The sequence below is a fragment of the Bicyclus anynana genome, chromosome 8 (assembly GCF_947172395.1).
Source record: "Bicyclus anynana chromosome 8, ilBicAnyn1.1, whole genome shotgun sequence".
Taxonomy (NCBI): domain Eukaryota; kingdom Metazoa; phylum Arthropoda; class Insecta; order Lepidoptera; family Nymphalidae; genus Bicyclus; species Bicyclus anynana.
Genome location: NC_069090.1, coordinates 17,031,795 through 17,059,662, shown reverse-complemented (window position 1 = coordinate 17,059,662; position 27,868 = coordinate 17,031,795). Strand labels below are relative to the sequence as shown.

At 37.9% G+C, this 27,868-nt stretch overlaps 1 protein-coding gene across 1 annotated transcript; it reads right to left on the bottom strand.

Annotated features, from left to right (window-relative positions):
• Positions 1–389: 389 nt before the first annotated feature.
• LOC112048619 (O-acyltransferase like protein) lies at positions 390–26,732 on the bottom strand. Its single transcript, XM_024086227.2, has 12 exons — positions 26,613–26,732; positions 19,361–19,497; positions 16,389–16,698; positions 15,865–15,976; positions 14,818–14,905; positions 13,628–13,803; positions 12,206–12,391; positions 9,350–9,526; positions 7,372–7,519; positions 6,419–6,596; positions 5,053–5,195; positions 390–1,917 (listed from the first exon to the last, which is right to left on the bottom strand). The coding sequence occupies exons 1-12, from the start codon at positions 26,668–26,670 to the stop codon at positions 1,813–1,815; spliced, it is 1,818 nt and encodes a 605-aa protein (XP_023941995.2). The 5' UTR covers positions 26,671–26,732; the 3' UTR covers positions 390–1,812.
• Positions 26,733–27,868: the final 1,136 nt, after the last annotated feature.

Here is a 27,868-nt window from a genome sequence, read left to right as displayed (position 1 = left end):
CTTTAGTATTTTAGTCGAGTACAAACAATTTTTGGGCGGTAAATCCAAAAATTGTTTTACAATTGCAGATGCAGTGCCTTATAAATTTCTTGATAGAAAGAGTCGACCATAAAGGACGTACTCCATCCCTTGAGGTAGTTGTCGATAACTTCATTAATGACCTCAATAAGGTAGACCGTCATTGTCATGAAATATTTGTTTTAGATGCTTTCAAAATTGACCAAAACGTTCAACTTTTGGTGACACTACCCTACGAGTATATAATGTTCGCGATGATTATTATAAATATGTATTAATATAACATCATATCTAACTAATATCTAACCATGATTATGATCGTTAAGATAATGTATGTAGATCTTAGGTAAAAAAAATAAAAACAACTGATATGTTTTTAATATACATTTATATTTTATAATAACTTATTATAATTACTTATTATATAATTATATATTTAATATACATTTATATTATAATACCACGTGAGTGTTACATTAATTTATTTGTAATTGTACAGTTTAATATCACAGTTGAAAATAGTTGAACAAGAAAAAAGGACGTTCTCAATTTTTTAAATAATATTAGTGTTATATTTTTTTGATTTACATTAATTTCTTGGAGTTATTATTTGTTATACTGTAAATCATTCTTCGTTTACTAGTTTTATACGCACCTAATTTATAGTCACAAGTAAAATGTTTTCGATTGTAGGCAAAAATATGAAATAATTAAGTATATCTTTGTGTAAATAGGAGGAAATGCATTTTTAAATTTCACTTCATTTGTTTGGTATTTATATTAATAAGAATAATTAATCTATTGTAAAGCTTCGACCAACACCTTAAGAAACTTTCGCTGAACTGCTGGATCAAGGGTCGGATACAGAAGGCAGTGATTCGTGAGACGGAGCATCCTCTCTCTGGAGCCTTGACCGTCGCCGGTTTAGTTGCTTGGGCACTCAAATGTCCCGCAGCGGGAATTTTTAATAGTGTTTTGTATTAATTTTGTATTGATTGTTAATATAAAAAAAAATTATCATACAATAAATGATAGATTAAATAAAGCAATATCAAGTCAGATCGCTCAGAGATTGCGTTTCTTCGTTTGCGATTCGAGATCGAATGGGCGATGTAACTTCGAACTGGCGTACAAGGTTGAAGAGCCCGCAATTCGTACTCAGGGAAAGATTGTTAGCTTTTAATACAAAGTGAGAAATTGTATTAAATCTCAAATAAAGGCAGCACGATTTGTTTAAATAGACATGAGGATAATTCCACAAATCTTTATTTTTTTAAAAATAAAATTATAGATAATTAACTCGTATTATTATTTTATTATTATTATTATTTCTTTTTTTTGGTATGTGTGTATATGTATATGTGTAAGTATAGATATATATTATATATTCTTATGTATTTTGTAAATTGTATTTTTATTTTTTTTTGTATTGTAGTTAAAGCACAATAATAATTAAAATTGAATAATTGAATTTGTAATAAGTATGGTAATAAAGTTTATTAATATTTCTATTAGAACTGCGCTTTTTCAAGGTTTTGCCAACTGTTTATCTTTGTAGTGATGAGACAAAATAACTAGGCAATTGTAATTGAATGTGTTTGTCCCATTCGATCACGACCTGTCAAAAACGCAATCTCTGAGCGGCCGGACTTTAATTTTTTTACAAACCGTAACCTTCAGAAATTGTCGTAAAACTTTGTTCTCTGACACCTTTGAACGAAAAACCACAGTTTCGCCTTTGTGTAAAGCTTTACAGCACATTCTAGTCCTTGTGAACCTATATTTTCTTTAATATCACATAAAGGATTGCAAAAACCTTTGTGTGGGTAGTTCGACAAAAATGTACAACGGAAATGACGTCACGTAAGTCAGGAACAAAGATGCCAAAAAGTGTCCACCCTGAAACAATACGATTTAAAAATAAAGCTTTGAAAAAATGTGCAATACTTTAATTTTTATTTTCTACTAGCAGATGCCCGCGTATTCATCCGGGTAGTTTTCGTTCCTCCAGGAATACGGGGATAAAATTTAGCCTATGTTCATCAGGGTTAATGTAGGAACGGTCAACGGCGGCCCGAGACCATCGTGTTTGGCAGTCTATACAAGAGGCCTATGACGTCCAGCAGTGGACTTCCATCGGCTGATAATGATGATAATATAATTGAGTCTGAGAACAAGATACAAACCACCTGGAATATAATTAATAGAGAATCAGGAAAAATCAAACCGCGGGATATCAGTTTTGAATTAATTGTCAATGACAAAAAGGTAAACACTGATATCGAGGTTGTTAATGCCTTTGAAGATTTTTTCCAGAATGTTCCTATCTTGTTAACTGATTCACTAGATTCGTCTGCTACGGAAGCCCAGAGACTATTAAGAGGCAATGTTAAAGAGTGCAACGTTCTTTTTGAATTTCACCACATAACTGTATCAGACATTAAAAAATCTTTCAATTTGTTAAAATTAAAAAGAACCGGAGATCTGTGGGGCATGTCAGTGAAAGTAATATCTAACATAATTGATGTCATTGCTCCCCACTTAGCCATTATTTTTAATGAATGTGTGGTCTTAGGTATTTTTCCGAACCTAATGAAGCATGGCAAATTGATACCACTTTTTAAATCAGGAGACAAATCAGATCTTAATAATTATAGACCGATTACAATATTGCCAACACTTAGCAAGGTCTTTGAAAAAATCATATTAAATCAACTTTTATGTCATTTTAATTTAAATAACTTGTTTCATCCTGAACAGTATGGTTTTACAAAAGGTCGCAATACAACTGATGCAGGGGCTAAACTTTTAAAACATATTTATGAAGCATGGGAAGGTTCTAAGAATGCTATTGGTGTGTTCTGTGATCTGTCCAAGGCGTTCGATTGTGTTGACCATAACACCCTTCTACTCAAGTTAAGCCACTATGGCATCAAAAGTGTTGCACTCGATCTCATTGCCTCTTATCTCAGTGATAGAACGCAGAAGGTATGCATAAATGATATAAAGTCGCACGGTTCCACTACCATAATGGGCGTCCCACAGGGTTCAATTCTGGGTCCTTTTCTATTTTTAGTGTACATAAACGATTTACCATACCATGTCAGCGGCATATGTGAGATTGTACTGTTTGCTGATGACACATCCTTAATTTTTAAGTCCGACAGAAATAAAGATAACTCTGACGACGTAAACCGTGCCATATCGCATGTGTCGCATTGGTTCACTGCAAATAATCTACTTTTGAATGCCAAGAAAACTAAATGTATTGAGTTTTCATTGCCAAATGTTAAAAAATTAGATAAGTCTATAATGATCGATGGTGAAACACTGGAAATGGAGAGTTCCACAGTTTTCCTGGGAGTGACCTTGGATTGTAAACTTCAGTGGGGTGCTCATATAGAAAAACTGTCTGGTAAACTTAGCTCAGCGGCATTTGCCGTGAGAAAAATAAGACAGTTTACTGATGTTGATACAGCTAGGCTTGTTTATTTTGCGTACTTTCACAGCGTAATGTCTTACGGTATTTTATTGTGGGGCAAGGCTGCCGATATACAATCTATATTTGTTCTTCAAAAAAGAGCAATTCGAGCAATATATCAATTAAAATCACGCGAGTCCCTTCGTCAAAAGTTTAAAGAAATAGGTATACTAACAGTAGCCTGTCAATATATATATAACAGTAAAGTATATGTAAGACAAAATATTAATTTGTACAAACGAAAAGGAGATTTAAACCCACGTCTTACTAGACACGGGCATAAGTTAGTTATTTCTGCATATCGTCTCCAAAGAGTAAAAAAATCTTTTGTAGGTTTGGGTGTACTCTTCTATAATAAGATCCCCAAGACTGTGATGGACCTGCCAATGCATAGCTTTAAGCAATGTGTTAAAAAACATCTACTTAGTCGAGGGTACTACAACATTGATGAGTTCCTTAATGATAAAGATGCTTGGAGGTCGTTGGATCAGCTTCCACCTTCACACAGAAAGTAAAACTACAAAAAATGTAAACAGTAATTGTTATTAATAGTAAATTATAATACTGTATGACTTTTTCAAAAGAGCAACTGTTGAGTTTCTTGCCGGTATCTTCTCAGCAGAACCTGCCTTCCGAACCGGTGGTAGAATCTTTACAAATAGTCAACTGACGTGTCAAAAGTGCTTGTAAACTGAGCCTACTTGAAATAAATGATTTTTGATTTGATTTGATGATATAAACGCGAATTGTTCATCATCAATAATAAATAATAATTTGTGTCACGCGCAGTGTGTGAGCCAATGATAATTATATACTGATATGAGCAGAATGACGGAAGAATAGTCCACCACACTGACCCAATGCGGATTGGCAGGCTTCACTCACTTAGAGAATTGAGAAAATTCTCAGATTTTTTCTTCACCGTGATATTTTAACTTGTGGCATGTCCCCGACTGGATCCGAACATTCCGAACCTTACCTACTGAGTTATAAGGGCTTTAATAAAACACCTGACTGAGTTCATTTATAAATGACTAGCTGACGCCGCGCGGTTTCACCCGCGTGGTTCCCATTTCCGTAGGAATACGGGCATAACATATAGCCTGCCTTTCTCGATAAATGGGCTACCTAACACTGAAAGAATTTTTCAAATCACAGCTGTAGTTTCTGAGATTTTTGCGTTCAAGCAAACAAATAAACTCTTCAGCTTTATAATTATTGTATAAATAAATTTCTGGAAGAGTTAAAGATAATACGAGTACTTAGTATTTTATTGCTTGTTGTCACATCACATCACACTAATATTAGATATAAAGTTTGTGTGTGTGCAAGTATGTTTGTTTGTCCTTTACGCTGCTGCTACTGAAAGTTGGAACTTGGAATGGAAATAGATTTTACTCAGTAGCCTATGTGTTGGCTACTTTTCATCCCGGAAAAATCCATGGTTCCCGTGGATTTCGTGAAAAACTGAATTCTACGCGGACGAAGTCACGGGCGTCCGCTAGTAAATAATAAATAAAAACAAAAAGCTGCAACTACGTAGCAATACCTACAATTTCACAGAAGGAGGCTCTCGCGAGGTTGGTCTTGAGAGCCAGCAGCGTCATGATGTGGAGCCAGTGTATCATGAGCACGGACAGCGACATCCGGCCCAGCACCTGCCACACGCGCCACGACATCATCTGCCACCAAAAGCCTGGAACACACTTCGTCATCAATTACATTCTTGATACTTACTATTGTAGTCAACAATATTTTATACTAGAGATATGGCACTATAGTTCGCACGCCGAATGATGATCCCTATGACGTTTCAACTGACAGTTGTATTAGTGATGCGAAACAATTTTATAACAGTCATTACATAAAGTCGATAACAGCTTGACGACTTAATTTAGATGTCAGCACGTACACGTGCTGCAAAAGTTACGTCGTAAAGCTGTTCGACTTTATGTTATGACTGATACGAAATTGTTTCGCATCACTAATACAAGTGTCAGTTGAAACGTCATAGGGATCATTATTCGGCGTGCGAACTATAGCTCGTCAAAACTGAAGCGGACAAAAGTGGCTAATTAGTGTAAACTGCGAAAGTTATTTCAACAAATATTACCTAAATATTGTCTACAATGTCGAGTTGTGTTTTTAAGAAGTGTAATAACTTTTATAAATAACAAGTGTAAAAACTTTCTTATATAAATAACAACTAAACACAAAATTGTGCATTGTGCGCTTTGTGGAGTAGAAAAACTCGGGGTCACTTTTTGCGTTGATTTTGTAAGCACATAACATATCTATCTACAGTATAAAATCATTGATTGTAGTGCTTTCCTATCCAACTTTGTCCTAAAGAACTCTATCCTATCCAACTTTCCTATCCAGACTCTCAGCCCGGACGTGAGAAGTTGGTAGCCTTACACTCTCTCGGAGCGTCACTGAGGATTTTTAATAGGTTAAGCACTATACGAGTCGCAGGGATTTGCTAGATGCAGGCGTCTCCCTACAAAAGACCTATGTATTGCAGTGGATGTCTATCGGCTGATATGATGATGCAATACGGATTTGCAATAAGTCCTCGTAGTATGTACCTACGCATAGCTTGGTTAGTGAATATGTTAGTTGAATCGAAATGACATACCGTTGTGTTTTAAAAGCGCCATCTGTAGTAGGTAGCACTGCTAAACTACGACACAACATAAGTAAGCCCAACACATAAATTACTAGCAGGCGCTTATGAAGTCGAAGTACGCCACGACTCTCGAGAGATGGCACTACTAACCGCAACTAACATTTAAGTTTGTCTTTCATGTATTAATTTATATTTGAAAGACGTTTTACTTCAGTTACGTGGTGTATTGCACACTCGTTTGTTTTTGCATTTATGACGTGTACGTCTCTGCATGACACAATGCTACTCACGGTCCACCCTGTAGAAGAAGCCGATCATGATCGCGGAGACCAGCGCGCTGAACACGGGCCGCTCCAGCGTGGTGAACAGCGTGACGAGGAGCTTGGAGCGACAGTCCTTCAACATGTACCCGCCCAGAAACCACAGGATTATGGCCGGCAAGCTCATGCGGTAGATGATGCGGAAATACTAAAACACATACAGACATTTTTGTACTTTTAGTTATATATAGTTTTTCTTCGAACTTCGAAGTAGTCAGTTAGTTGGAAGAGCCGAAGGACGTTGGGGTCCCAAGGTGCTGGAATTGCGAACCCGCACTAGTAAGCGCAGTGTTGGTCGACATCAAGCGAGTCGCACGGATTCGCTGGATGCAGGCGGCTCAGTATCTTGATGTTTGGAAGTCCCTACAAAAGGCCCATGTCCTGCAGTGGACGTCCATCGGCAGAGATGATGATGATGATGATAGTTTTTCGATTTTTGTACTGTTTATTGAAGTAATCGGGCGAAGCGAACGGACGTTAGAGGGAAAGTTATAGAAGTTTTAATTCAGTCGTGTGCGTTTTTTTTGTTATTAAGTAATTTTTTTCCGTCTAACCACCGGTTGCTTTGGCACACAAAAGACTTGCAACGGGAGGTCTGTTTTTTTAAATACATTTCTACAGTGTTTTGTATTATATTTTGTAAACAATGTTAAAAACTTGTAGGCGCGTGTTAATGCCGTAGTAAGCGCCATCTAGTTCTGTTTTAATGTTCTAGAAATGGAAGTGTCTTAATTTCTGTTATACCGAAAAGCCTCAGCCCTGAAAGGGGCTGAAAGAACATGATGGGGGAAACAAGAACCCCGCGCCTTACCCGGGCAAGCAGGCATAGCCTGGCCCGTAGATTAAAAGCACTTGAGAAAACACAGTTTTTTGGATATCACAGACGGACACTTAATATTTATATATAGGTATTGATGACTCACAGTGTTGCTATGAAGGTCGTATTCATTCTCCCTCATCAGGTAGTAGACGAAGGCGAGGAGGAGGCCGAGGATGGCGGCGGGGGCGCTGCTCCAGGGCGCCGCGTACAGCCACGTGAACGACGGCGTGTCGTAGTGCCGGCGCATCATTCTGTGGAGTACCAACGTCAATCAATCAATCAATCAATGTGTTTATTTAAACCGCGTGGTTCCCGTTTCCGTAAGAATACGGGAATAATATCTAGCCTATAGCCTTCCTCAATAAATGGGCTATATAACACAGAAAGAAATTCAAATCGGATCATTAGTTCCTGAGATTAGCGCGTTCAAACAAACAAACTCTTCAGCTTTATAATATTAGTATAGATACATGCGTACATATGTACAAATCTTAGTAAGTCATCATCATTATCAGTGCCGTATAAAGGAAATTTGATGCCCTAAGCAATCTTTCCCTGAGGCCTCTCCTATTTTTAAGAGACCTACAAAGAATGAATTACACAGAAATAATATGTAGGTACGGCAGGGCTGCATACGGGGAAACTTCGCAACATCTTTTCATCCGAAATTCCTCAAAACCCAAAAGTCTTCGAACAGTGCGCGTTGCCAGTGATGGCCTATGGTTCCGAGACTTGGTCGCTAACTGTGCTATGTTAGGAGTATCTCTGCGTGATCGAATCCGAAATGAGGAGAACCGCAGAAGAACCACAGTCACCGACATAGCTCAACGAGTTGCCAAGCTGAAGTGGCAATGGGCGGGGCACATATTTCGAAGAGCCGATAGACGTTGGGGTCCCAAAGTACTGGTATCGCGACCCCACACTAGAAAGCGCAGTGTTGGTCGACCCCCTACCAGGTGGACTGACGACATCAAGCGAGTCGCAGGGATTCGCTGGATGCAGGTGGCTCAGTATCGTGATGTTTGGAAGTCCCTACGAAAGGCTTATGGCATGCAGTGGACGTCCATCGGCTGATATGATGAAATTTCCAAATCCATGAGTATTCGAGTAATCGGTGTACATACATAAAAAACATACCAATCAATTTGAGAACCTCCTCCTTTTTGAAGTCGGTTAAAATGACGCTAATTAATCACTTAATGTAGTTAACTGTTTTGTTAAATTATAACTATAGATGTAACTGTTATTTATTAAAATATGATTATTTTTTATAAATTCTTATGAAGTAGTGTTTTGTGTTAAATTTAGTATTTTTACTATTGATTTAATTTAAATAAATCAATATTAATTAATTAGTTATCTAATGCATTACACTAATTAATAATAATTTGCATTTTACACGGACATTGGGCGTGATACGAGTACGGTTAGAATTATCTATAAACAAATTCTGTATCAGGAAATAAATTATTTGGTATGATATTTTTTTGGCGAGTGGCGAAAAAATTGAAGGCTTGATTGGAATCATAGGTAGTCCAAGTCAATACATGTCATGTTTTGCTTTTGTAAGGCGAAGGCAACCTTACTAAATGTCTTGATAGAGTCCGCCGAGAAAATCGTATTAATCACGTAAAACACTTTTCAACCTCCACTTCACTTAAATGCAACTGTGCAGAATGAATGTTACACTATATAGAATTAAATGCATTCTGCTTAATGCAATAAGTTTCAAAAATTTAGCAAAGCAATGAAAATGTAACGAGAGTATGTTTTCTGTGACGAGAGCTACATATGATTCCTACGATTTTCCTGCCAAAAAACTGCCATCTAGTCTTACCATGGCGGTAATCCTCAGATGAGTTCCAGAAATTCCAGTTTGAAGCCTTAAGCTCAACGGCTTGTACATATGTTTCCTGTGACAACGGTAAGAGCGGACGGACCATCACCAAAGGGTGGTGGTTCGATCCCCGCCCCTTTGGTCTATTATCGCACCCACTCCTAGCACAGTCTTTCCCGACTAGTTGGGAATATTGGTCATATTATATTTTATCACTAAATAGAAGAATTAGAAGAATTCTTACTCGGGTTCCCCAAGAAACATGATGGTCATATCCCAGTAGTAGACTATGGCGAAGTTGGCCAGCACGGAGAGTACGAACAGACAGGACAGCACTTTGACTGCTGTCCGGTGACGTCTCACTAGCAGCACCAGCAGCACTGACGTCACCACGTACAGCTGCATGTCTACTGCTAGGAACCTGGAAATGGCATGTTTTTTTATTATTTATCTATATTCTAATAAATCTGTAGAGAGGTCAATTCTGTACATGAAATATATTTCCGAAATAACTATCAGCGGGGTGATCAGTGATCGATACTGGATCCAAAAGTTCAATCAGTAAAATTTTTGTCTGTCTGTCTGTCTGTCTGTATGTATGTTTGTTATAGAAACAAAAACTACTCCACGGATTTTAATGAAACTTGGTAAAGTTATTTTTTATACTCCTGGTGCAGGTTATAGTATACTTTTCATTATGCTATGATCAATAGGAGCAGAGCAGTAAAGGGAAACGTTGGGAAAACGAGAGAAGTTAGTTAGCGATACTACTGTAAGGGTTGGATTAAAGAGGTCTAAGGGCAGACTAAGTCGCGGGCGTCCGCTAGTTATCTATACTTATAATAAATCTTAGAGAGGTCAATTCTGTACATGAAATATATTTCCAAAATAACTATCAGGGGGTGATTAGTGATCGATACTGATGCCAAAAATGCAATCAGTAAAATTTTTGTCTGTCTGTCTGTCTGTCTGTCTGTCTGTCTGTATGTTCTTTATAGAAACAAAAACTACTGGACGGATTTAAACGAAACTTGGTACAATTATTCAACATACTCCTGGGCAGGTTATAGTATACTTTTCATTACGCTACCATCAATAGGAGCAGAGCAGTGAAGAGAAATGTTGAGAAAACGGGAGAAGTTACTCAATTTTGTAAGCTTCCGTCGCGTGTACAGCCTTAATAGTTAAAGCTACATAGAAATCATGTATGACGGAAATGTTCTCCTTAAAATTATCTATAAAAACACAACAGCATATATATGTCTATCTTTTATGGTTGACTCACAATAACACGTGTAACTCCCGATAGCTTAGCAGTTCGGCGCTTTCTAATTATATTTGTCTACTCTTATGTTTATAACACTCATCACTCATCCCAAATAAGAAAGTTAATATTATCACCTATTCAATAAAAAAAGAATCATAAAAATCGGTAAAGAAACACCAAAGTTATACATGAAATACGCTAAGCCATCGCGCGTGAATACTAATTCATGCTTTAAGGATTATTTTTGTGTAACGGTTGCCGCGCTCGACGCGACTCGCGGTGGGAGGAATAAATAAAGAAGTGCAGCCTTAATGAGTAGGGTAGGGGTATGGTAGTGTAGGGTAGGGGTAGGGTAGGGTAGGGTAGGGGTAGGGCAGTGGTAGGGTAGGTGTAGGGTTGGGATAGGGTAGGATAGGAGTTCCTAGGGGGGGGGGGGGGATAGTTAGTTGAAAGTTTACAACGACTTTCACGCGGACGAAGTCGCGGGCGTCCGCTAGTTAAAGTAATATAATCGAAACAGACACGAACACACAGCAATGATAACCTGCTCACTAATTAAATACCTTTCGGTTCTAGGCTAGTTTCGGTTGGCTGAAGTGACTCCAGACCCGTAAAAGGAACAAAATCGCCGAAATAGCTCAACGAGTCGCGAAGCTACAGTGGCAATGTGCGGGGCACATGGTTTCATGAACCGATGGACGTTGGGTTGGTCCCAAGATGCTGGTATGGCGACCCCACATTAGAAAGCGCAGTTTTTGTCGACACCCCCAGCAGATGGACTGACGACATCAAGCGAGTCGCAGGGATTCGCTGGATGCAGGCGGCTCAGGATCGTGATGTTTGGAAGTCCCTATAAAAGGCTATGTCCTGCAGTGGACGTCCATCGGCTGATATGATGATGATGATTTATATTTATAAATTAATTCTCTTTTCACACCCAATAATAGTTGTAGATACCTAGATTTTTTTACATCCTTTTTGCAAATGAGGCACGCGCGTTCTAAGAATGCGTTTGCTTAACAAGTATTAGCTACTTATGCGTGTTTTTCCATGCCAATTACTCATGTTCCGGTGCAAATTGTGACGTCAAACATAAATAAAAATAAACCTTGTAATTCTTGGACCATATATTAATGTTCAATGTACGGTGACACAACCACTGGACAGGCCCATAGGCCCAGTGGTGGCATGTGGCTTCGGATCATGAAGTTATAGGTTCTTATCGTATACCAAGTAATGAATTATTAAATTATCTCATCCCGCAGTTGGAAAGTTGGTAGTGTTACACGCCTGTGCCTCTGAGAGCCACGTTTTACTGTTTGGTCACGGTCATTAACATCTGGTATAAAGTCCGTGATAGCCCAGTGGATATGACCTCTGCCTCCGATTCCGGAGGGCGTAGGTTAGAATACGGTCCGGGGCATGCACCTCCAACTTTTCAGTTGTGTACATTTTAAGAAATTAAATATCACGTCTCTCAATCGGTGAAGGAAAACATCGTGAGGAAACCTGCATACCAGAGAATTATCTTAATTTTCTGCGTATGTGAAGTCTGCCAATCCGCATTGGGCCAGCGTGGTGTACTATTGGCCTAACGCCACTCATTTTGAGAGGGGACTCAGCTGTGAGCCGAATATGGGTTGATAATGATGATGAATGATGAAAATATACCCGTTCCCCTCCAATTAGTCGCAAATACTATACTAGGAGTGGGTACGACAATAGTCCCGCGGTGATCGAATCTATGGCACTCACCTAACTGTGGTACCATTGAGGTTACAAATAAAATACTACAAGCTTTCATTAAAACTTTACTACTACCAGGCTACTTACCAGGTTTGTATTAGGCACATCTTGTCAGGCATGACCAAGTTGTTGATGTATAAAGCGTGCGTCCACCACTTGGTCCTGCAGCGTCCACTCTCTGCGTCCACCATCGCCGGCCACAGCGGGCCGTGGCTCGCGTGGCGCCACCACGTCGCCGACAGTCCAACCACGAACATGGACAGGGGCGTTATTCTATAAACAAGTATTTGACGTGTAAAGCTTCAAAATCAAAAAATCAAAATCAAAAATCATTTATTTCAAATAGGCTCAGTTTACAAGCACTTTTGACACATCAGTTGACTATTTGTAAAGATTCTACCACCGGTTCGGAAGGCAGGTCCTGCTGAGAAGATACCGGCAAGAAACTCAACGGTTGCTCTTTTGAAAAAGTCATACAGTATTATAATTTACATTTGATAACAATTACTGTTTAGTGTTTACATTTCTTCCTGTTAGTTTTACTTCCTGTGTGAAGGTGAAAGCTGATCCAACGGCCTCCAAGCATCTTTATCATTAAGGAACTCATCAATGTTGTAGCTTGCGTCCACCACTTGTCCCTGCAGTGTCCACTCCGCCACCACGTCGCCGCTCTTATTGGTTTTAGCGCAATAATATAAAGCCTATAGTCTGTTCGATAAATGGGCTATATTACACTGAAGGTTTTTTTAAAAAAATCGAACCCATAGTTCTTGAGATTAGCGCCTTCAAACAAACAAAGGAACTCTTCAGCTTTATAATATTAGTATAGATTTCCTCGGCATAATATGAGAAAGCATGTACATGTCATTTAATTTGCGGCAACCCGTGAATAAACATCGTTAAAAGGTTTTTTTAAGATAATTTTGAAGGTATCTAGCGAAGGGTTGCCACTAAGCCATCGATCTGGCGACTGGAGACACGATTCTTCATGCTATCCCGTAGAAAATATCAACGAAATACGTTTTATATTTGGAGTATCCGGAGCCTGCTACCTTCAAAGCCTCCACGGTCTACTAGACTTGGTTGACTTTTAAGGGCGTATAAAAAAAAAAAATATATGGAACCCCCTTAAAGGTCGAATTTTTCGTAATCCTAGTAGAAACTTTTTCTAAATTAATTTGAGGACTGAGGTATATAAAAAATTGTTATCAAAATTGGACTATTTGCTGGAAAGTTATGCCTGGTCTTTTTATTACGATCAATCTCTCCGTTTTCCTACATATAGGTAGGAATTTTTTTTCCAAATTTATATGGAAACAACTTCGAGGTAAGTACTCCATAATTTGCTACCGTATTTAACTATGGTAAGAACACAGGCTGCGCAAAGGCTAGATATAGCAGACTTAATATCAATATTTGAATATATTGATCTATTGACGAATATTTCATAAAAATCAATATATTAAACCTAGTCGCGCGTCCCGCAGCGGCGCGGAATGGTTGTATTACCTCGCAAGTCGGTGCAGAATCATCTTACACCAGAAAGTCAGTCCGGTGTTCTTGTCCGGCTGGTCGTGGACTGACAGCAGCACGTTGTAGGCGACTAGGAAGCTGGACAGGATGATGAATATCTGCACCACTGCCGTGCCGTTGGACAATAGGGACGGCAGGGGCTGTTGAACTACCTGTTATAATAATAAATAATAAGATCAAGAGTCTGATACAAAAGGCAGTGATTCTTGAGACCGCGCGTTTTGTGAGGAGGTTCCTCAATCTGGAGCCCTGACCACCGGTTGCTTGGACACTCAAATGCTCCGCACCGGGGGGGTTGATTTTTTTTTATAATTTTTAATAATGTTTTGTATTTTATATTGACATTGTTAAAAATTAAAAAAAAAACTAATAAATAAATGAGAGTATATAAAAAAATATATATAAACTAAATTCTAAGTTACTCCCTGATTTCTTTATTTTTTGAAAGAATTTTTTAAATCGATCCTATTCATCCATTTTAAATCGATCATACTTATTTTTTATAAGGAACGCTCGTAAAAGTAAAATTTTTCCTACTAATCCTTCATTAAATCACCCCCATTTTCGCCATCCACTTTAAGAGTAAATCTTTTTTCCAAATTGATTGAGGACCCCATAAAGGTAAACCCCATCCTACAAAAATATTATAAAAATTGGAATACTCGCTGAAAAGTTGTTCCTGGCCTTTTTACTACAATCAATCACCCCCTGATTTTCTTCAAAAATAAAGTACATTTTTTTTTTCAAAGATAAAGAATTATCAAAATCGGATCACTCGATAAAAGTTTATTCAAAAAATATTATGTGTCGACTACCTTGTAAGGGGTAATCTATGAATCTACCTATTAAGGTATATTCATAGATTACCCCTTACAACCTACCTTTATAGTATTAACCGATAAGATAATAGTATTTAATCGACAGTAGTTACTCTTAAACCAGGGCCTAATCGTCGATTGTCTTTCTACAAACGCTAACGCTTCGAAAATTAAAAAAAATGTACGGGAATGACTTTTAGTTGTCGACAGGTCACGTGATCAAGTTGTCGATCGGATATGTCATCCCCATACCTACATTTTGTTAGTATTCGAGGCGTTAGCGTTTGTAGAAAGAGAATCGACGTGCGACATTGCTACAGGCCCAGCATTAGAGTAGTGGTGGCTTACCATTTCCAAGTACACCGGGTTGTACACAAAGGTCATGAAGTAGGTAAGCACGGAGTGTGTTATGACCACCAGTATCAGGGTTATTGCTCTGAAACATAAAGAGGATCAACATTTATCTGGACGCCCTTACTGCAACGACGTCTTTGTCGGTAACATGGTAACTACCCACGGCCGAAGCCTTTCACCAGCCAAAAGCTGGTTGTGTGTGTGTGTGTGCGTGTGCCTGTGCGTGTGTGTTTGTGTGTGTGTGTATTGTCCTACTGGGAGGTTCTTCGTTCAATTTCCAGCTCGGGTCAGATATGAAGTTTAATTATTTTTTAAATAAGGATTTTAATTACGATAGGCTCTATACTTACAAATTGTACAAAATGGAAAATTCCACCTTCATACAGGTACGTAGTGAACCCTTAGGTTATGCATTGAGTTTTTGCATCTGATGATGAATGAATGCATGAATAAATAACTCACTTCCAATGTCTAAGCTTCGACTATTTTTACATCATAGAGGAGACACGGACTATCTACATTTTTATATATTTCTTTGTTAAGTTATGTGTATCTGCAATTAGTCAACAGACTATAAACATATCAGGTGCAGTGGATTTGGCTTTTCCAAAAACGACAGGACAGACTTAAAGTCTGCCCAGAATCGAGCACTAGCTCGCTTTAACCTACTGTCTAAATAGAAACGTTTTACTCATTGAACCACCGATATCGCTTCCCAAGCAACACAAACACAAGCTATACAGCGTCTTCGCCGGGAATCGGGGAAGACGAGGTCCCTGACATCTGACGTCACCTGGACATGGTTTTTTTAACTCTTGATCTCGGGGGCGCCGGACTTATACACTCAGGCCAATACACCCAGAACGGCTTAGGTCCGAGTTTCAGAGGAGATGGCCCTAAAGAGTCGTTCCGCTTAACTCTTCTGCCTCTGCCTTAGGACCTCATCAAGTGATACTTCTTCACACCCTCCGATGACGCCGCTGAGGTACCATTAAGGAGCCAACGGTATTTACACAATCAAAGAAAATAAGGTTCACTCACTTCAGTCCGTTGACGGGGTCGAGCGCGCAGAGCCGAGGGTCCTCTTTCTCGTAAGTGGCCATCAGTCTGTTCCAGTTGACGCGCGCAGACCACACCATCAGGTAGCGATTAGCTGGTAACAATTTATTTTTTTTAGGACCTTCGGGCTCGGTAGCCAAGTGGCACGACGATTCTCTTTCTACGATCGCAAACGCTTCGAAAAAAAGGGGAGTGTTTGTCAACAGTCAAAGGATCATTTAACCCTACACACATCGTTCACAAGTGAGTGACTCCACTCAAGGTCATTCTCTGCCACTCAGGGTTTGTTGGTAACATTCTTAGTGGGAATTGTTAGACCTGGCAGACTTTCATTCAATAATTGTGTTTTGCAGACAACCGCTTCTGATGTGAAACCCCTTATACTCCGACAATTGATATTATGATTATTCATCAGATTCAGCTAGGATGTTTTATTAATGTCGATCGTAGAAAAAAAATATCCAAAATAATGAAATCGATATCAAACGTTATATAAAATGACTTACGTTTATTATCCGGACTTCTGAAGAAATCATATAAAGTTCCAACCACGTTGCCAATCACGATCAACCCGACGAAAAAGGCGAATATGATATCCGGAACATCTATAGGCTGGGAGACTGTCTCCTTAGTCCTGCAGTATTGTTGCTCTATGGGCTCTGCGTCCAATGCATACGTCTTGTTGGTGAGATTCTGGACGCACTCCTGGAAGACTTGTAGGGGAGAGTCGCCTTGTATGTGTGCGCATGTCGTCGTCACACAGTATCCTCTTTGTATGCGTGTGTGGTTGAAGTTGTGCTTGATTTCGGAGGTTGACTGAAAAATGTTCCATTTTTAGCATTCTAGCTGGTTAACCGACTTCAAAAAAGGAGCAGGTTTTCAATTCGATGCGTATGCTTTTTTATGTTTGTTACCTCATAACTCCGTAATTTATTGACTGATTTTAAAACTTCTTTTATTGTATGAATTAAAGCCGTTTCTGAAAGAATCACGGGAAAGAACTGTCTGAAAATCGTAAAACTTTATTATTTAAACGGCTTGAGTTAATGCATCACTGAGTTGGCACCACCTTGAAAGTGATCAGAAGGTAGCAAGTACGACGTTATTTTTCGCTTTTTAGTTTATTTTCTGATTTTGAAGTCGGTTCATTTTTTTTATAAAAAATTTTTTTTAAATTAATGTGTGATCTGGTTTCGCACGCAACGTGTTGATGGCTTTGTGTCTAAAGGACAAGACTAGATATTATATGGGATTACTTCGTTGTCTACCTACCAAGAGATCTGCTCTCAAACCGCGTTGTAGTATCAAGTCAAAATTAATATCAAATACATCAATGCAGTTAGATTCGCCTTCTCAACCAAATACCTGTATGGAATAAATAACCTTTTACAGAACGGGCAAACCTTTCCAATTAAAAATTCCCATTTTTTAATTAATAACGTTAAAGCTTGTCTAGATCGTCATAACTGAGTAGTGGACCTTTGAATTTATCACGAGCAAACCGGTTTTATATCGAGCGATTTCAAATTAATTAATCAGTTCTATAATTATCACATATCAATAACAGCAAAAAAATGTTTATTTTTAGATTACTATGTTGTTTCTATGACGCACGTCTAATTAAATTCATATAACGTCATGATAATAATTAATAATTGACATTTATTATTGTACTATTTTTTGAACGTAATTATACATGATGTTTTTCTGAGTGGGATTTTGAGAATTATTTTTTTATTAGTAAGGCCAAAGGGTTATAAATATTTAGAAACTGTCCCCATATAAATTTGGAACAAAATTCTAAGCCTGTAGGAAAACAGAAGATGATTGATTGTTTTCCCATTAATTGTAAACTATCTGACGCATAACTTTTTGTATCTGACTTTGTTTTTATTTTTATTATTTTTAAATTTCAATTTGTGTGTTTTACAAAATTGTTATACGAAACAATCCTGCGATAAGTTTAAACCCTGAGGGTACGAATTGTCGTAACATTATGGGGTTGCTACGGATTGAAGAGCTTGTGGCAAGACAGGTGTAGGTAAGCGAAATCAAACAAACAGAAATACGAGTAGGTACTCAGTACAAAAAGACACTAATGGTTACTGTTACGATTTGTAAAGTAATTGGTTGTTGAATTTAATTAGGTAGGTACCTCTCTGCGTGTATTAAAAAACACTTTTCTCTTTGAAAGTTCATCCATAATGTGGTTGAACTTGAAGTCATTGAACCTTGAAAAGTTGAATGTCTTTGATGAATACCTACCTTGTAGGTACTTTTTTATTCGACTATCTGTAGGTTTAATGGGGGCTTCAGAGCAGACACGCGGATATAATATGACGTGTGTTACAAAGTGCACGGAAAACCGCAAAATATCACTTTTCTGTTTCTAATACCTTCCTTCGCTGACAAATTCGCGAAGGTACGTTAGTATACTGTTTATGATGAAAGTAATAAAGCTAACTACAATTTAACGAGTAAGTACTAATTATTTCTAGAAAGAACAATTAAAATGCTAACCAACTAATAAAAATCAACAACCAAGAACAGTCGACATTGAACTTCGGAAGTTTGCTCGGTTAGCGCGGCCTTGCTCGAGCTCGAGCATATAAATCATTCTAACTCGTAAGGTCCCAAACTTTCCATAAAAAGTACCTCTCGGCATTTATTGATGCCGCAAAAGGCGAGTCACCCATTTTGGAAAATTACCATGCGAAATTTTTGCCCAAGGATTAATTTTTTACGGTTTATGGTCTTATAATATAACCTGATTTTGTTCTTATTTTTAGAATTATTATTATCTAATAAGCGGCTCTTGTTTATGGATGTTTTTATGTTGTTTTGACCTTAAGGCTTTACGGTGTTTACGAGATGTCAATAACTCGAAGCTTCTACGTCTGCAAAATTAATCATTTTTTTATAGATTTCCTCATTAAAATTAGCAAGGAATATTTTTTATTATCATTATTGTTTTTGTTATTTTTTTTCTGAATCAGACTAGTCAGATGGCCCGTCTACAAACACACCAACACTTCGTAGAACATGCTAGTAATATTTAAACTATCTACAAATATAAAAAAAAAACACCGGCAACCAGATGCTGCTGCAGAAGTGCTCATGAATTGAAATTGCTGTTCGAGTTCGACCCAGGATTCAAACCCAAGGACCAGCAACTCTGAAACCTCATAGTTCGAGTGTGGGTTCGAATCCGGTCCGGGGCAACCAAGATTGTGTGCATGATAAGAAATTAAATATCACGTGTCTCAAACGGTGAAGGAAAACATCGTGAGGAAACCTGCATACCAGAGAATTTTCTTAATTCTTTGCGTGTGTGAAGTCTGCTAATCCGCATGGGGCTAGCGCGGTGGACTATTGGCCTAAGCCTAACCCCTCTCTTTCTGAGTGGAGACTCGAGCTCAGCAGTGAGCTGAATATGGGTTGATAACGACGAAACAGAGTAAGAGTAAGAAATAATCACCTGTACGAGGTTCAGGAGAGGGCTGTGCCGCTTTGAGGTGAGGTGGAAGGTGCCGACGCAGAAGGCGCCGCGGGTCGCGAGGCATTCGTCGTAGTCATCCAGCTCGTACAGCTTGGGCATGGAGTAGTATTGCTCATCTACAAACAAACGGACAAATCGAAATTTAATATTTATATTCAATAAGAAAGAAAGAAGAAGAAAGAAAGAAAATAAGTTTATTCATTTTTTAGTGTCACAAACAGTACATCATATCTTAGATATTATGATTGTCTGTGACACCAAACAGAAAGGGTTTACACGTTAGCTTTTAACGATCTCTGTTCTGTGGGTTTACAGCATTAGCCGTTCATAGTAAAAAAACAATGCCCAGCGCTGATTTTCAGCTGAGATCCGGGTGACGTCACAGTCAGTTATAATTACAAACTAATCAAAATACTAAAATAGTAGGTACTAAGTATACGCCCGCGGATTCACCCACATCCTATTCCCATGGGATTTGAAAGGCCTGTGTATTTTTTTTTATTTCTTTACATGCCCTTGACTACAACCTCACCTGATGGTAAGTGATGATGCAATGTAAGATGGGAACGGGCTAACTTGTTAGGAGTAGGATGAAAATCCACACCCCTTTTGGTTTCTACACGTCATCGTACCGGAACGCTAAATCGTTTGGCGGTACGTCTATGCCGGTAGGGTGGTAACTAGCCACGGCTGAAGCCTCTGAGCTGCCAAATATTTATTGCGTATTTTTGAAAGAATATTTGTCATATTAGGTATCTTTTAAAATATTATAACCATTATTCCCGTTTCTCTCCAACTATTTGGAAAGACTGTTAAAGGAGGTATAATGATAGTCCAATGGGCGGGGATCGATATGTTCGGTATGTAAGGGGGATAGTACCAGTCAGCCTCACCAACTGCCAACCTCACCTGTTCAATGCACATAGCTGACTGAGTGACGAGGCTCTAGATACTGATTAAAGGCGGATTAAAGGTATAACTTTTAAATGGCTGAATTTTGTAAATGGCACATTTGTAGATCCGTGTCGGGCAGTAGCTACACCGGCCCAGGACAAATCCCTCCCTGCAATGACCAACCTGCATACCCAGCGTGGTCATTTACGGGCACTACCTTTTTATAAATAACACCAAAAATCAAAAGCCCACCACGCATTACCTTGTTATAATTGCGTCAAAGGTCATGCAGCATTTTTGACGAAAACTCTCAGGTTACTGGATTTATTCCGACACTTCCAACAATAGCTGGTTGCCTGAAGGAACCAGGCAATCAAGGTTGCCTGGAAGAAATCGCTACGTAGAGATAAGAGATACTTTTGTATCCTATTTCTGTGCTATACTTTTTTCTGTCTTGTTTAAATTTGTTTTTTCTTTTGTTGTGGTGTACCAATAAAGTATAAATAAATAATAATAGTCATATTTAAATTAATTTATGCAAAACCTTAATAAATTATACATTTAAACCTTCAACATAAATCACTCTATTGCTGAAAACCGCAAGAAAATCCGTTCAATAGTTTAGAGTTTATTGCGATTGTCCTAATGGTAAAGTCGAATTTTAAACTTGTTGGTAAAAATTTGCATACAATATTCTCTGCCAAATTGCAATTTAAAAACTAAAAATTGAGCAGGTGAAGCCAGAGCCAGAGCTAGTAAATTATTATAATAACGCATATTTTTTTTACGAAAGCTGTCCACACAAAGACATCAACTATTCTTTCTGTACAAACCTTGTCTAAACTACGTCAGAGAAAATTTCCACGCAAGTGGGTTTTTTGTTCACTCAGCAAATCAATACACTGAGCTTTTTGCGTCTACTTCGTACGTTATAGACATAATATGTTTAAACGATTATAATCTTTCATGAGTTGATTACTTAAAAGCAGTGGCGGAGCTAGATTTTATGAAGTAAAAACATTAATACATGCTAAACTATCAACTGCATCGTGCAGTGCAGTGGAGGCAATAAAAATGTTAAACAGTAACGACATACATACAGTCATAACTTGTTGTAGGACAATAAAACCAAATAGAAAAGATTAAAGGGTTTAATTAATAAAGGTCGGACCTTCCAACTGGCTAAATAACAATTATATTTACCTACAATCTTTTCCTAGCTTTAGTTTTTGCATAAGTAAAAAACACAAAACCGCTTAAAGCCTAGTTTTAACCGAAGTCATTGAGACTTCGCAGTTTTGTCAGAGTGTGGCAATTGAAACCTGTCATATTTATTTAGAAAATGGGAGAAATTTTCGAAAGTTCAGTCGATCGAGATTTTCTAGTGAGGATTCGAGGGACCAGGGGCACTGGACCGCCTAGCTAACTACGTACGTAGTCCGTAGTATGATAAATAAATAAATGCTTCTAGCTACGCCACTGCTTAAAAGTCCATGACCTACAATGAAATGAACATTCTGTTATTTTCTACGAAATCCTAATCCGTGTAGCATGAATACGACGAACTTTTTGGTGTAGTTATATATGCCTTGTTTTATACTCGTACCTTATGAATGAAATACATGAGATATACAATGAAATTACTTTAAATTTAAATGAGGTAATAAAAAAATTGTACATCGCGTAAAAATAAAATGTAAGGTATTTTGTTTTTGCGCGAAGTACAGTTTCATTCTGTTAACAGAAAGACAGTTTATATTTTGTAGTACCGTTTCTTATTATTTATGTGTACCTACACTTATATACAATGGTGCTTAGTTATACTATTTTTATAGTAGATTTTTCATGCTATGAAGTAAAAAAAGCTTTAGCTAGTCCAACACCCCAACATCCATCGGCTCTTCGAATGCGCTCCACCCAATCCACTTTAGCTTCGCGACACGGTGTCAGTTACTTTGGTTCTTCTGCGGATTCCCTCATTTATGATTCGATCACGCTCGTTCCATCGCCCGCTTAGTGACTCTGAGTCTTCTTATGAGGCTAATAGTTAGCCAACAAGTCCTGGCAACACAATCCATAGCTAGCATAGTATATTTCCCAAGACTAACGTAAACTATTTCCACATTTAACAGACGAACAAAAAAAATCTAGTCAGTAAAATAGTACTATAAGCTTTAATTGGTTCAGGTGCGTTAATAGAATAACATCACGCTATAAATAGGTCATGTTGCCATCGATAATTCCCGCATATTCTAGTAAGTGAAAAAATCCACATTGCGAATTGAATAATGGCACGAGTATTATAAGGTTTTAATTACGATAATTCCGTTTACATTGTATTATTATGTTAGATTTTTTAATCGGCTTCATAGATCCATAGATGATTACCTCAGAAAAACAAATAGTAGAGGAGCCCGCGATGCTATATTTGCAGTTACTAAAGCGTCATTGGAATCGATTAGATTTGTTAGATTAGATGATAGAAAGAATTTATAAATGGTTACATACGTTTTTCGCTTTCGGAAAAAAACTATAGACTTTAAAGACAATTTTTATTATTTTGGCTTACTGAAATCATCAGAAAACATGAGCGAATATTTAGGAGATTATTTCATTCAAAATAAGTAAAAAGTTAACCGCGGTCGTGGCTGGATAACAGAAATATAAGGGTTTTATTTTGTAACTTTGGAACCCTCCCAATCCATTACGTTACTCTCAAATCGTCAGATTTTCGAAATGCACACCTTTTAGCTATCAACTCACCTACCTTATCTTAATCTGACATTCTGCTTAAGTATTTCTGAAGTTAGTTTTTTTTTTGGTTGCCTTAAACGTACCCACCAATATTAAGGGCTCATAATTGGTGGAGGTACTCAACAACGTGCAAGGTATATTCCCTTATGTTTATCTGACGCGCTTGAGTAACTGCAAAAATTCCCCTCTTCGGCTCCCCTACTAAAACATAACCTATATGTGTTATATTGTAACCTAACATCTGCTATCTACGTATTTGTCGTAAACATACTGTTATTTTGTTGAACAGTGCAACATAGTATACCTACTTACATAATCATCATCATCATCATCATCATATCAGCCGATGGACTGTCCACTGCAGGACATAGGCCTTTTGTAGGGACTTCCGAACATTACGATACTGAGCCACCTGCATCCAGCGAATCCCTGCGACTCGCTTGATGTCGTCAGTCCACCTGGTGAGGGGTCGGCCAAAAAAAAATTCACGTGACCTACATCCAATTGTAATTTTTAGTGCGTGCTAAAAGCGTGTTTTTTGGTTTTTTTAAAACTATTTTCAAGTTATTTCGTATTAAGCTCCTAACTTAGTCATTCCCGCATAGTACTTTCGCTGTATTTCCCCTGATAATACAGTTCAAACTCGATTTAATTTTGGTGAAAACCCTGTGCCCCTAAGTAAGTTCCTATATTGTATATAAATTGATGCAGGTGAGAGTGCAGCTTATGAAGAGTGTGGAACATTCTGCAGGCGATAACTTTAAAACTTTCAAACATAATAACATTTTTAACATGCACAATTATTCACAATTGTCATAGTTACCCACAAAACTTTCTGTTATAATTCTCTCCCAGGCATGATCATCGAGAACTTCTGTGAAACCATCACAAATCACCACATCACAAATGTTTTATTGTGGTCCGAAAAATACGAACTTTTACTTTAGCTTCATATTCATTATTCATTTAGAAAACAAACTGTGTAAACGTTTATAAGCTTCAAAATCTGGGTTCAGAGCTATCAGAAATTGCTTTATTATATCCTATTTAATATAAATATTTGTCTATTACTGGCCAATTATAATCCATGCACGAACAAAGTCCAACAGCAAGCCTTTATGCCATTTTCCAATATACAAGGATTGTATTGATAGCTATAATCCTACTAATATTATAAACGCAAAAGTTTGTATGGATGTTTGGATACAACTACTGAACCGTTCCGTTCCAAATTTCAGCCAAATGGCTGAAATTTGGAACGGAAATAGATTTTACCCTCGAAAAATGTGTCCCTGTAGGAATTTCCGTATGAATACGGGGATAATATATAGCCTATAGCTATCCTCGATAAATGGGCTATCTAACACTGAAAGATTTTTTTCAAATCGGACCAATGTTCCTGAGTAAACAAACAAACAAACTCTCCAGCTTTATAATAGTGGATTAAAAAAATGTTTTAGCAATACACAAGTTATACACATTTGAAGTGGACCCTATAGCAACCAAAAAAGCCCCATCAAGTCCAGTTTATTGGTTTTTACACGAATCAGAATAAAAATAACAACATCGAGTTCTTTTGGCCGTTTTGTGGTTTTGACGTATAATCTCATTTTGGTGCAAAACAATTTGTATCGAATTAAATATTCATGGGATTTTTTCATTAAATCGCGTGCTATCTATGACTAATCGATTGATATAGATTAAGATTCTAGACCAGTAGGTATACCTATATTCTATACCTATGAGTATCTGTAAACGGAATTATCTTGTGCGCACTAGAATATATATTACAGTAATTAAAGTACCTAGACGCTTATTTTTTAACATACTATATTTAAAAATATAAACAGCATTAACTTCGTCTATTGTTCCTAACTAACAGGCGTCCATGACTTTAGTATCAAGTTCTCTACCTAATAAGCCTATATTCGTATTTCTAGTTTTAATTTTAAGCAGCATCATATCAGTCGATGGACGTCCACTGCAGGACATAGGCCTTTTGTAGGGACTTCCAAACATCACGATCCTGAGCCTGCATCCAGTGAATCTCTGCGTTTCGCTTGATGTCGGCCCACCTGGTGGGAGTCAGCCAACACTGCGTTTTTAGTGTAGTGTTGCCATTCCAGCACCTTGGGTCCCTAAGGTCCATCAGTTTTTCCAATTATGTGCCCCGCCCATTGCAACTTTAGCTTCGTGACTCGTAGTGCTATGTCGGCGATTTTTCAGTGGAGTAAGGTTATTAAACTTAGCTTACTTCAAACATTTTAATACCTATTTTAATAGCTCAAACAAGTCTGGACCTGAGCTGTATGAGAGGCAATTAACAGCTTTTCCGCACCACACTAACACAATGATAATACTATACTATAGATAATAATATTTTAAAATATAAAGGTTGTCTGGAGGAGATTACATTTATATTAGCAACTAGCTGACGCCGCGCGGTTTTACCCGCGTATTTCCTGTTCCCGTAAGAATACGGGGGTAATATATAGTCTATAGCCTTCCTCGATAAATGGGCTATCTAACACTGAAAGAATTTTTCAAATCGGACCAGTAGTTCCTGAGATTAGCGCGTTCAATCAAACAAATAAACAAATAAACTCTTCAGCTTTAAAATATTAGTATAGATAAGACCACCTTTGTCCATTTTACTTTTCTTTTGTGTTTTCTTCTCTCATTGTACCTTTATTTTATGTGCAACATAAACACTCATTATATTCTACTAGATAAAAGTACAACAAAACCTGACCTACGAGTTTTAATGTTTGTTTGTATTGTATGTATCTAATTACAATTATTATCTGCTTATACTTCGGAAAATCCGATTAGTAACTTAACTAAGGTTTAAGTACACGCAGGCATAGTTGAGTAGTGGTTGTACTGCTACTTCGAGGAACTTCGGAGTTTGATTCCCGACTCAGTCAATGAAAATCAAAAAAAAAAAATTATAGAGAGACGCTTCTATTGTCTCATAGCTCCAGTGGTAAGCTTATGTGTCAGATCACGAGGTCCTGGATTCGAGGTTATGGTTTGAGTTAAAATATGAAAAACTGAGATTTTTTTCTAGAATTTTTCAATGCAAATTTTCAGTTTGGAGTTGGGAAAATGGTAACGTTATATACATTTGCCTCGGAGACGTAATTATTAATAACATCTTATACTCGTAATGGTCGTAATGGTCGTTAAATAATCAATAAATTATCACCCTAAGCGCATTATTTCTTTCCGTTCTAAGCCTCAATAGCTCAACGGTAAGAGCGGTCGGACTCATCACCGAGGGGTGGTGGTTCAATCCTCACCCCGTTGGCCTACTGTCGTACCCACTCCTAGCACAGTCTTTCCCGACTAGTTGGAGGGAAATGGAAATATTGGTCATAGTATAAAAAAAAATGTGACGTCTAAAACAGTAAGGGAATATACATGGTACATAGGAATGTGTCAGAAAACACTTGTGTACTATCTCTTGCTCAGATAGCCAGCCTAATCAATGTTCCGGTCCATTAGAGTTTTAGAACATACACACTTGGGCACGGTAGCAACACCATGAGATTGGTAAGTGTTGGAACACACATTGACCGACCTGTAACCTCCGCCGCTCCGGCCGCCAACAACAACAAACACAACACTGGTATCACCATCGCACGACAGGGCTGATGCACTCACAACAACAATATACCGTACACGCACCGACCGATACCCGCATATATACACTCTGATGCGCGTTTATACCACACGACCACGGTGCGACGAAGAACGCACCGATCAAACACTGTCGCTATAGACTATGAGTTTACACGACACGACACGACCACTAGACGACGCACGATGCGATGACTAAAAGTTAGTAAACATACACATCATACTCGTACATCTGAACACCTGTAGTTACGAACGTTTTATTTTTTTTTCGCTGGGAAATGCTTTTCCGGAGAATTCACAGACAGACCAACACAGTCTACGGCCGGGTATGTGTCTGTCTGAAAAACTAGAAAAGAAATTGCAATTATTTTCCTTGATAAAGTCCTTAATATATATAAATCTCCTGTCACGATGATCGTCCGCGATGGACTCCTAAACTACTTCACCGATTTTAAATAAAATTGGCACACTGTGAGCAGTCTGGTCCAACTTGAGAGATAGGATAGCTTAGATCTTTAATTACAGTCGCAATTTTATTTCATTGCAAATTATTTGTCTATAATTAATTGACAGTCAAAATTATATGTTAACTCCAATAGATTCTAACAGATGTCGATACTTTTCGACTGGATTGAGTAAGTAATCAATAGATGGCACTGCTATGGTAAATCGACCGGTAGGGTAGGAGTAGGGGTAGGAGTAGGGTAGTGTAAGGTAGGGATAGGGAAGAAGTGCAAATAAATAAATTAATAAGTCAAAGCGAAGTTTGGCGTGTTTTGTCTCTCTATGTCTCCTTGTAGCTCTAACCGATTTTAATTTAGTTGCTTTTGGTTTCTTGGTTTCTTGTTCAAGAGTGTTTTAGGCTAAGTTTGATGCAAATTGATTCAGCCGTTTAAAAGTTATAATTATCTAGATACAGTACAGCAATGAATATGCATGGATTTTTATAGGTAACCCGGTGGGAATCGGCTTGCATAAACCTTCGCCTCTGCCTCCGTCTCTCTAGCAAAATCCGTTCTTAGCAAACGTCTACTAAGTTACTATGAACTAGATCCCTGCCTTTCAACTTTGCACCGCACATCAAGTGGTTTTAGAGAATGAATCCTCTAAAACAGATTAAATGAAATGAATAAGAAAATAATTTGATTTTCTTACTAAATCGACCAGCACATGCGTAAAACCGAAATATTTATTAAG

Bases quoted from the DNA above. Each gene is read 5' to 3' on its own strand.
- LOC112048619 (XM_024086227.2), bottom strand. From the start codon at position 26,670: ATGGTGATACCAGTGTTGTGTTTGTTGTTGTTGGCGGCCGGAGCGGCG. The intron at 12,392-13,627 runs GTAATACAACCA...ACTTGTTTATAG, and splicing joins ATTCTGCACCGACTTGCGAG to AATAACGCCCCTGTCCATGT. The intron at 9,527-12,205 runs GTAAGTAGCCTG...TGCCATTTCCAG, and splicing joins ATGTGCCTAATACAAACCTG to GTTCCTAGCAGTAGACATGC.